The sequence below is a fragment of the Arachis stenosperma genome, chromosome 6 (genome assembly GCF_014773155.1).
Source record: "Arachis stenosperma cultivar V10309 chromosome 6, arast.V10309.gnm1.PFL2, whole genome shotgun sequence".
Classification (NCBI taxonomy): Eukaryota; Viridiplantae; Streptophyta; class Magnoliopsida; order Fabales; family Fabaceae; genus Arachis; species Arachis stenosperma.
The window spans coordinates 14,649,346-14,660,240 of record NC_080382.1 but is presented as its reverse complement, the minus strand read 5'-3'; the positions used below and the strand labels follow the sequence as shown (position 1 = coordinate 14,660,240).

The 10,895-nt window shown below is 31.3% G+C and overlaps 1 protein-coding gene and 1 pseudogene across 1 annotated transcript; both read right to left on the bottom strand.

Annotated features, from left to right (window-relative positions):
- Window positions 1-586: 586 nt before the first annotated feature.
- LOC130932935 (oleosin G-like) lies at window positions 587-1,156 on the bottom strand. The gene has a single exon (XM_057862402.1). It carries the CDS (start codon window positions 1,145-1,147, stop codon window positions 692-694), a length of 456 nt encoding a protein of 151 aa, XP_057718385.1. The 5' UTR covers window positions 1,148-1,156; the 3' UTR covers window positions 587-691.
- Window positions 1,157-2,758: 1,602 nt separating this feature from the next.
- On the bottom strand, window positions 2,759-6,823 carry LOC130933723 (uncharacterized; annotated as a pseudogene).
- Window positions 6,824-10,895: the final 4,072 nt, after the last annotated feature.

The following is a 10,895-nucleotide window of genomic DNA, read 5'->3' as shown; positions in this document are numbered from 1 at the left end:
TGTGAATTTATGAATTCTAATTTGATTGAATCTCCAATCAAATCAAAGCAGTCTCTAATTTTTCTTATCTTATTCTTTAACCTTTCTATTACTCTCTAAATCAGCTACACACTCTTTCTGTGTTCTAAATTTTTTAAATTAGAATAATGTGTTTCTAAAGTCAAATTTCAAAGAATATAACTTTAATATTGTATTTTTGTTATCAAGATTTATATTATAGCATCCTTCTATATAATTAAAAATTTCTATTTTAATGCATTATGCTGCAAAGCAAAAGTATTAAAATTGTGTCAATTGAGCCCACAACTCTAATCTATATCATCCAACTTTTTTATTATGTCATCTATCCCAATCAAAGTTTGAAGTTAGGAATTTTAAGATTGACATATTTATTTTCATTTCTTCTTTGTGAAAAAAACATACATAATCGGATATGGATGGCAATTCTCATGTCTCTATCAAAATTACACACCCCCAAAAAAACCCCTTAAGAAAAAGGAAGAAATGAATCAACATAAGAATAAAATAACAGCAGAAGGGAATAATTAACTTTTACAGAATAGTAATAGTTATACACCATAAAAATAACAATACCAAAAATTATAAAAACCGGTTCACCATTATTCGATCCAAATCGGTCTAAACAAACACCGGTTTGGATCGCGTCTTGAATGAACGGATCATAAAGAAGCTAAGCACCGGGTGCAGCATCTTTGACCTTACTCTGCAAGTAGTCACTGTATTCTCTAGCGTAGTCTTTGACGTGGGTGGCTGTATTATAGATCCGGCTCCGAGCGTAATCCATCCGGTCGGAACCGGGCCGGAAGTAACGATACATCCAAGACACTGCGGTGACGAGAACGATCCCGAATCCGCACATGGATAAGAAGGCGGCGGTTATGAGAAGAAATAGGGTTCCGATTGGGATCCAAATAGGACCGAAGATGATTATCAAGGGGGAGAAGAAAATCATGGCGATTACGGTTCCGGTGACGGTTAGGCCGGTGAGGAGGAGCAAGATTAAACCGGTGATGAGAAGGGTTAAAAGGCCGGTGAGCTGGGTGGAGTTGGGAGTGTGATCTTGGAGCCTTCGGAGGAATGCATGGTGCGGTGATAATGGTGTTTGGAAGGTAGGTCTGTCAGCCATGGTTATTGAGAATGGTGGTGAAGGAATGAGAGAGAAGAATGGTATTGTTGTGTTGTGTAAATTAAAGAGAGAGGGAAAGAGTGAGAGAGACAAGTGTTAGAGAAAAGATGATATTTTGGCGACATGCAAAAAGGGTATGTGGAACAGTGAAAGTGGAGTTTCTTTCTTGCATTTTTCTATCTCGTTTCCTTGCATCGAATTAGGACTTTTCCTTTTTCATTTATTTTTTGCCCAGATATTTAACTCATTTATTTCTCTACCTAACAAATTTGTTAATTTAGATATGATTTTAAAAAAATATTTATACTATTCTGTATCTTTCGATACTGTGGGATTATGAGAGATTTGTATGAATAAGGGGTGTGGCAGACAGAAATTGTTGTTAGCGAAACTTGCCTGTTTGTTTTAATGAAATAGCTGAAAATTAGTGTACTTGTTATGTTATTATTTATTAAATATTTATACTTTTTTTTATCCATAAATATAAATAATAGTGGTAGGCAAACAAATTTTATCCCTTGTATTCTTAACTAAATTTGTTTCACATCTCTTTCTATTTTATTTTTTTTATATAAATAATGGTGGTAGACAATGCCCTTATTAGGGATTTAACTTCAAAAATAAAGTTATATTTTTTTTTCCTTGAATGTGGATCACTTTCTATGGATATGTTAAGACCTAATTTAGATAAACAACTTAGTTAAATATTTTTTGAAAGAAAAAATTAAATAATGAATATTTATATTAATAATAGTTTATAAATAAATTATTTTATTTTTGATTTTTTAGTTCTAAAAATATTTATTTTAAAAGTGATAAAAAAAATTACATATTCTGTAAATATAGTTGGTCATTTATAATATATAACTATTTGTTACTTCTGACTCGGAAAAAAATTAAATTTTAACTCTTATGTCACTTTGGAGAGCTATATTGTATATTAACTTTTTCAAAGTCAAAATTCCCAGTAATGATTCTTTAGATGCTAATGAGTCGAAGGATAATTTTTAATGAATTTTCAGAAATTGTTTAATGTTTCGTTTTAAATTTATAAGTTTATGAAAATGCAGTTTTTTTTTTGAAATTTGAACTAAAACCCAAAAGTTGAATTTCTATTCTTACTAGTATTAAACCCGTGCGATGCACGTGCTTATATTTAAATTTGACATGTTAAATTAAAAATAATATTTTATAATCATAAATTTTTCGAGTTTAGTATAACAATATCATCGTCATTATATAATAAACGTACTGAATATGCTGTTTTATCTTTATTCAAAGTAAAATGCAAATAGAAGAGTTTGAAGTCTATAATATTCTTGAACCATAAGGAGGGAGACATGAAAAAATAAAAACATATAACTGTAATAATAGCATGTCAATTTTACACTAAACTTTATATCAAAAGGCTAATAAAAATTTATCGACAACCTAGTATCTTATTAACTTCATTAGAAAAGCAATTGGCATATGATGTTGTGCTCCTTGTTACATATTTGATCTCAAATCTGAAAACAGAGTTATAGATAAATTAATTATATCTACAGTAAATATTTATACAAAAGTATAAATCATAACATGTTATTAGAATGAAAATAATATTATTCTTACCTAAATATTATTAAAAACTTCTTTGAACACGATATTGTTGTTGATGACTTTGGATTGCCGTCTTCGTCTAGAATTAAAACCCTGAGGCCACTGCGACTCTTAACTCTTGACAAAGTAACATAAAGTTGTCCATGAGTGAACACTGATTTTGGTAAGTAAAGTCCTACATGTGATAATGATTGACCTTGACTCTTGTTAATGGTCATTGCAAAGCATACTGTTAAAGAAAATTGTCTTCGTTGGAACTTAAATGGCAATCCTAAATCTGAAGGGATCAAGTTCATTCTTGAAATGTACACTTTATCTCCAATATTTCTACCGGCCACTACCGGTGCTCCAATTACATTGTTGCCAAGTTCGTTAACTATGAATCTTGTCCCGTTGCATAAACCTGAAGTCTGGTCTATGTTTCGCAGTAGCATTACAGGGACTCCTGCCTTCAAAGTCAACTTGTGATTGGGTAGTCCCAAACGTTTGATGTCATTTAGGAACTGTAGTGTGAACCACTCTTGTTGTACATCTTCATTCTCATCAGCTTGACATGTTGTGTCAAAACTCAAATACTTCTTTTCCATCCCTGGAAAGATTGTCAAGACAAAATGATTTACCTTCTCGACACTCTCAAGCGTGGGTGCAAGAATTGCCGTACTCTGAAAATACCTGTAATCTGACATGTTTTGCAACAAATTTGGATATGCAAAGTCTACCAAATGAGAGAGAGGGTCATTAGTAGTTGTAATCAATAGATCATCTGAAATTTCAACTTCTGATTCATCACCAACAACAGAACCAATATTTCTATTTCTAACATCAAGTATCCAATTAACAAATCTCTTCATTTCACCTTCATCTTGATCAGAAGAAGACATTAGAAGCCTCATGTTCGTATGCAGTTTTAGAACCTTACAAAATGACCACAGATGGAATGAGTTAATAGCTTATGCCAATATATCGTGTCTACTCCCTTTCGGAATCACCGAAAGTATCTGTCTGAAATCACCTCCTAGAACAACAACCTTACCACCAAATGGTTGATGTGTCTTATGTTGATCGGTAATTGACATAAGATCCCCAAGCGTCCGATCAAGTGCTTCAAAGCACATTTTATTGAGCATTGGAACTTCATCCCAAATTATTAAGCTACTTTGGATGAGCAGCTCAGCCTTCAAACTGCCATACTTGATGTTGCAAATAGATTCATCAGTAATTGTAATGGGTATTGAAAATCTAGAATGAGCCGTTCTGCCACCAGGTAGGAGTAAAGATGCAATTTCACTGGATGCGACATTTAAAACAATCTCTCCTCTAGACCAAATAGCAGAAGAAAGTTCATTTCAAATAAATGTCTTACCACACTCACCATGCCCATAAACGAAGTAAAAATCACCAGAGTTTGTAATAACAGCATTGAGTAACTCATCGATACTAACCTTTGCTCATGAGTCATCTTTTGTTTCGTATACCGGTTTGTATGAGTCAACTCATTTGTGTCATATGCTAACTCCTTCTCTATTAGCTTATTCTAAAAAAGGCAAATATCAGACATCTCAGGATATGGCATTGATTGATAGTCTCTTAAAGATCTCGCATTGCTGTTGAGTATCTTCTCAATCTCAATAAGACAGAGGTTTTTCAATTCGTCATCAGTCATGTTTAGTCCTAGCAAAAGCATATGATGGTTTTATGAAATATTTAATAAGTAATTCCAAAATAAAACTATTAATATTATTAATAAAAATAATAAGAGAATACAATCTTGATATAAAAAAAAGACATAGTAAAATACCTTGGTTTTTCAAAGTTTTTCTCCTCTCATATAGTATTCCATCAGCTAATAACGTTCAAGTTGCATTCCAAACACGCTCTGGGTTGCTACTGCTATTAGATATCAGTAGCATCGCAAATAGTTTTCTCAATTGATGACCAGATGCAAGTTCAGCTACCTCATTAATAGCTGCAATGAATTCCTATCATCGCACAGTAGTCCCATGGAATAGCAAGCATCTTGGAAGTTAGAATATGTAATTCCATTAACTGTCCTAATAGACTCATATGTTGTGCAACCTCTCTGAACAGCTAACAAAATTCTCATATAGTAAATATCACCTGTATCCGGTGGAACATAGTTTAACCTCCCGATAGAATACCCTAATTTGCGTGGATGCCATTCCCTTACTTCTCTATCATAAACAAATTGATTTGGAAACTCAGCATACGTCAAAGTTTGATCTGCTTCAAATTTTTTATCGGCCTCCATCCATGCTAAGAACATCGTACATTTTCCTTCCTCTTCTTCCACGATTTTCTCAAGATTGGCATCGTCTTTAAAGATTATATTTTGCTCTCCAGGCAAATGAAAGGTTAATCTCATCACTGAAGGCCACCTCTGATAAATATCATAAGCTAAAATTCTCCATACAGCCTAACATGTAGACAAATATCTGCAATCATAAAATTGTTTGATCTCATCAATAACCTGAGCATCCTCTCCACTGAAAGCTTCCTTTGTAACTCCAACTGCTACCCTGTCTGGACCTTTATTCACATACTTGAACAAATATTTGATAGCATTTGACTTGTTGCAGTACTCTACATTAATATGCGCTTGATAAGACATCAGCAGATATACATTGTATGAAACCATATTCCTATTATCCATATGGACTCCCTTCTTCTCAGTAACCACTCCTGTGTCTCGTCTTCTATATGATGGGTATCCACTATCATCGATAAATGTGGTTCTACTGAATGTTTTGGGATAATATTTGGTGCAGTACCCATCTTTCATGCAGAGAGATTTTGAGAAAGCTCTACCACATGGTCCATGAATCATATATGTAGATACAGCTCTAAACAATTTTGGGTGCCGAACATGATCTGGTAACTCTGAAGATATTAACCGATCAATTTGAGTTGTCGTTGTTATCTTATGGTCTCCACTAAACCATAAAAGAATGTGAGCATGTGGTAGACCTCTTTTTTGGAATTCCACCGTATACATCCCTTATACCAAAAAGACAAAAAAAAATATATGTTATAAATAAACTATCTATTTTATATATGTGCTTTGATAAATTAAGGGTGATAATAGAAAATCAACAATATGTTAAGTAAGAAAATATTTTTCCATTTATTTTATAACAATATAAAGGAATATTTCTCTAAAAATAAGGTTGGATGATGAGCAATACCTGCATCTAGCACTCCAAATAGAATTCCTTGCTTAAGATCCGAGATTATCATGTCAAGCTTAATTTTGAACACTCTACACGATATATTCGGCCGGTCTTCAACCTTTAAGTTTCTTGGATTGTTAACCCTGTCAATTTCTTGCCAACTCGAGTTACATGTCATTGTGATGAAGATGTCTGGATATCCATATTTCTTACAAATTGCCATAGCATCTTGACAATTATTAAACATGTTTCTCATGCTACCAGTGAAGGACGTGGGTAGGATGACACGTTTACCTGCTTTGGAAGCACAAGTCTCACCCCTAACAACTGCATCTTGAATCCCTTTGTATATATCACTCCTCATCTTGGTTTGGTTGTTTCGATAGTAAGTCAGCCTTTGTGCTTCAATCATAGAAAAGCAATCAACCAAGAACTGCTGAAATAGTCTTTCATCATTGACAATGGTTGCATACTCGACTCTTCTCTCTCGTATTCTAAATGCTATGAACTCCCTTAAACTCACACGCTGTCTCTTTCTATTTTCATCAGCCCTATGAGATTCTCGCAAAGGAATGTCTTCTTGGTAGCCATCTTCACCGTAAGAAAACATCATAGGATACTGAAGAGGAATAAATACGATGTGTGTCTCATGAATTCTTTGTAGATGTTCGAACTTTAATTGAACTATAATATCACGCCCTGCATCTCCAGAATCAAAATCTCCTACTATTAGAGCTGCGACCTCGTTAGAAGATGGTAAATTGTAGACTCTCGCATCCTTTGATCTTTTCCGGTACAACCATAGCCTTATATTTGTGATATCTTCTTGATTCAGGTAGTTTCTCACTATCCTAAATGTGTGAGTAAGAACATTATGTTGATCGATCATGTCCTTGAGGTCTAGAACTAAGGACTGGTCAATGTTGTTGTTGGTTGTTCTTGAACTGTATAAACATTAATTGAAAAATATTAGTATTCATAATTAACCAAAATCAAAGTACGAACTACCTTAATATGTTTTTAATCAGTTTGGAATGCATGATACAAACCTGAAAATCTCTATCCTGTTTGAGACCTCATTCTCTGTATCATAAATATATAACTGCGTGAATCTTGGTCTTTGTCCCTCAATTGGAACCAAGCTTCCAATTTTGTGGTAGTTTTGTCCACTCACAATGAACTGGGGAGGACCTGTCCCATCATTGATGGAGGTCTCTATTTTACCTCCCAGGGATGTAAAGCAAAACATGCTATTATAAGTTCTTATATTATCCTTAAAGTGTTTGCTTCTTTGGTCTGCTCCAGATATTAAATCTTGTAAGAGCTGAGATGGGCGTTGCAAAAACGAAAATTATACCTTCCCTCGCATACAACATATTAAGAACTCTATATTGGATCCTGTTTTGGACTTCTCTGATCTCTCCTCATACCACATCATAGTGTCGCAATGCTGACAAAAAAATTATGAGTCACCAATATCTATCACATCTAATAATCACCAAGATAATAAATTATGTTTCAGTTATATCTGCAACAAATACTTTATATAAAAATATACCTTTCTTTCACCATGTGAAGTATAAAAATAATATTTACAAAAAATTACCGATGACTGCAATTTATGGATTAAAAAGATGAGATCATATAATACGGTTTCATTGTGCCAACCTCAAAGTTTAAGTTTTACATGCACGCTAATCAAACAATAGGAATTACAATAAATCAATGTTTAAATACAAAAAATATAATATATAACCATATCTTTGTCAGAATTTTAAAAACTTGTACACTAAATGATAATTTTTTGTTTATAAAAAGCATAACAATAGTAAATAATAAAGTGCTAATATTGCTACTTCTTAGATTACTTGTATTCTCAGCAACATCGAATATGGATGGGTATTCAATTTGCACAGAATTATCTAATATAGTCGTGTTTTCATTAATATCCTCAACTTCTTCAAAAAATTTTGAAAGATTTATAGTCAATTCCTTCAAAAATGATTTCCTTTGTCTCAGGTGTCTTCCTTTTTTCAGCTATGCATACTTCTTCTAATTCTTTAGTATCTAAATTTGAATTAGATGTACTTGCTCTTGTGATCATTGGAGATAATACATCAAGTACTTTATATTATAAAAAAAAATTAATGTATCCTTAGATTCAAAAGCAAACTATATTATATTACCATTGCTATTGACTATATTGGTAATGTTGCTACATGTTATCACCATCTTTGTAAAATGTCCTTGCATTGATGTATTACCTGATGAAAGCATCATGATTTAATTAAATTTTTGAATCAGCTGAATTTTAAATATATATTATGAAGATAGTATTAAAAATAAAAGAAATGAAATTTTAGCTTTGTGATAATTACAATCTATCATGCTTATATTACCATACCTCTTTTGAAGTAGCATAGTATTCCTATTCAGTCTTGCATCCTTTTGCAATCTAATTCGATTTGTGTACTCCAATGAATCTATAATAATTATATGGCATATACCAAAGATTATTTTTAATAGACCAATTGAAAAATTAAATGTTTGGTCTTTAAGTAATAAAAGCATATTAACATAGATTGGCTTTGCAACTGGTTGATATTGTTTGATGTTTGTTGAAGTTGTTGTTGACTTGTCTGATGACATGGGCTATCATATGCTCTACGTGTGATAACCGAATTACTAATACCACTAATATTGGCACATTGTTCTTTTTCATATACAGGGTGTGAATTAGTAGTTGGAGACCTTGGTCGATATGGTGTTGAGTTATTACCTAATAAGATAATTCGAGACATTCGTTTTGAACATATTTTCTGTTAAAGTTTATAATTGAATAAATAGTAGAAAAACCAAAATACATAAAGTGCATGCATATTCACATTAGCAAGAAAAAATTCAATGATGCTATTTGTAATGTTCGACAACACCGATTCAAGATGCACACTATTAAAACTATCACTCGGATTTTCTGTAATTTTTTCATAAACAAATTTAATAATATATTACAAAGGCAATATAAATTAATAATTTATTACTTGTCAATAGTTAAATAATGTATAAAAAATATTGTATTTTATAGGCTTTCATTCGGCCAAAATACTCATGACATGTTAGTAATAAAAACCAAATATATAGAACTGACATACTTAAAAATACCAAATAAAAAAATATATTATTCTAACCTAAAAACAAAAATTGTAAAATAATTAATTTATTTTTTATATAGAATATATCTTAAATTGTGCTCCGCTTTGTATTTTCTTTGTCTTTCAATATCAATTTTCTCTTCAATCTTACTTCTTTTTGGACTTCTTGTATCTTTCAATATATACCTAAAAATACCAAATAAATAAATTTTGTTACTAAATAAAAAAATATATATACATTATACATAATACATTTTTATTGATAAATTTTTTATATTATTAAAAAAAAATTAAAGTCCTAGGTTGAATTTGTGTGTCTTAAAGAGGAGTGGGGGTTCACGTGCAATATGGCTCCGTTTGGTTGATGTATTTGATGAGACATAGACACAGAGACACAGACATTAAAGACATGGACATAAAATATTTGTGTCTATGTATTGTGTTTGGCAAAAATAAGAAATAAGACACATATATTTAAAAAAGACTAAATTACCCTTCATTCAACCATAAGTTTTACCACTATTACAATACACCTATTATCCCAAACAATGCATGCCATCACCATTAAATTTTTATTTCTTCTAATAATTTTTTATTTCTTCTAATACCATCTTAAATTATCATTTAAATATTAAATATATAATTGTTCTTGAAAAAAATAGAAAATTAAAGTTAAGAATTTATCAAAGATTAATCAAAATTTAAATAAATAAAAAAATTAAATGTACAAATTGTTTTTTGAAAAAAATAGAAAAGTAAATTTAGTTGTAGAATCTAAAAGAGAAAGAGAAAAAAAAAGATTTGGGAAGATAAGAAGACAAATTTTAAAAACTCAATAAGGGTAAAAGAGTAAAAAATTAGTGTCTCACAAGTTGTGTCTTAGTGTCTCACCAAATTGGAGGTACACAAATTTAGTGTCTCCGTGTCCATCCGTGTCCTCCCGTGTCTTTCGAAAATCTGTGTCTCACCAAACCAAACAGCAGACATGTGTCACCGTGTGTCTATGTCTCAGTGTCTGTGTCTCAGTAACCAAACGCTACCTATAAGAACAGCACCCATGACCCACCACATACATTTGCTCCTTCTTTTCTGTTCCTCTGCCATCACAAGTTCTAAATCAATCATTATTTTTTTTGTTATATATGTATATCCATGTACTTCTTATTTTTTCTTTCTATTTTTTTTCCAACCATTTCACCAACTATCTAATTTGAATTTAGGCCAATGCTACGGTGAGGAAAACAAATTTTTTCTACATGTGAGGAACTTATGTATTTAAAATCTGAGTTTGACACCTGTTTTCTAAAAGTGGGACGCATGTAGCAGGTTTCTGATTTTTTCTGGTTACTACAGATGCGTCAGAATTTGTTCCATAAAATAATTAAGTATAATTTGATTAATTTCATTATTTAATGTCTAATTTAATTTGTGGGCTTTTTTTGGATCTGAATGAATTATTGAGTCAAAAATTATCAATTGGCACTTGACAATAACATATCTGGGTCAAAATAATAATAATAATAATAATAATAATAATAATAATAATAATAATAATAGTAATTCTTTCAGAAATTCTTTCTCTACTTTTAGTTGCATTCTATTTCAAAAATAATTGGATTTTATCTCATGTAATACTTAAATTCTGCGTTATTTATCTCAAATAATAATACAATATAAAAATGAACCACAGAATTTTATTATTGTAAAATTAAAAAGAATTTTTTATTTTATTAATAATATTGATATAATTATCCACTAAATATAATTAATAATAAAATTTAAGATTAGTCAAAATATCACGTGTTACAC

Coding starts and splice junctions, on each gene's coding strand:
- LOC130932935 (XM_057862402.1), bottom strand. CDS start 1,147: ATGGCTGACAGACCTACCTTCCAAACACCATTATCACCGCACCATGCA.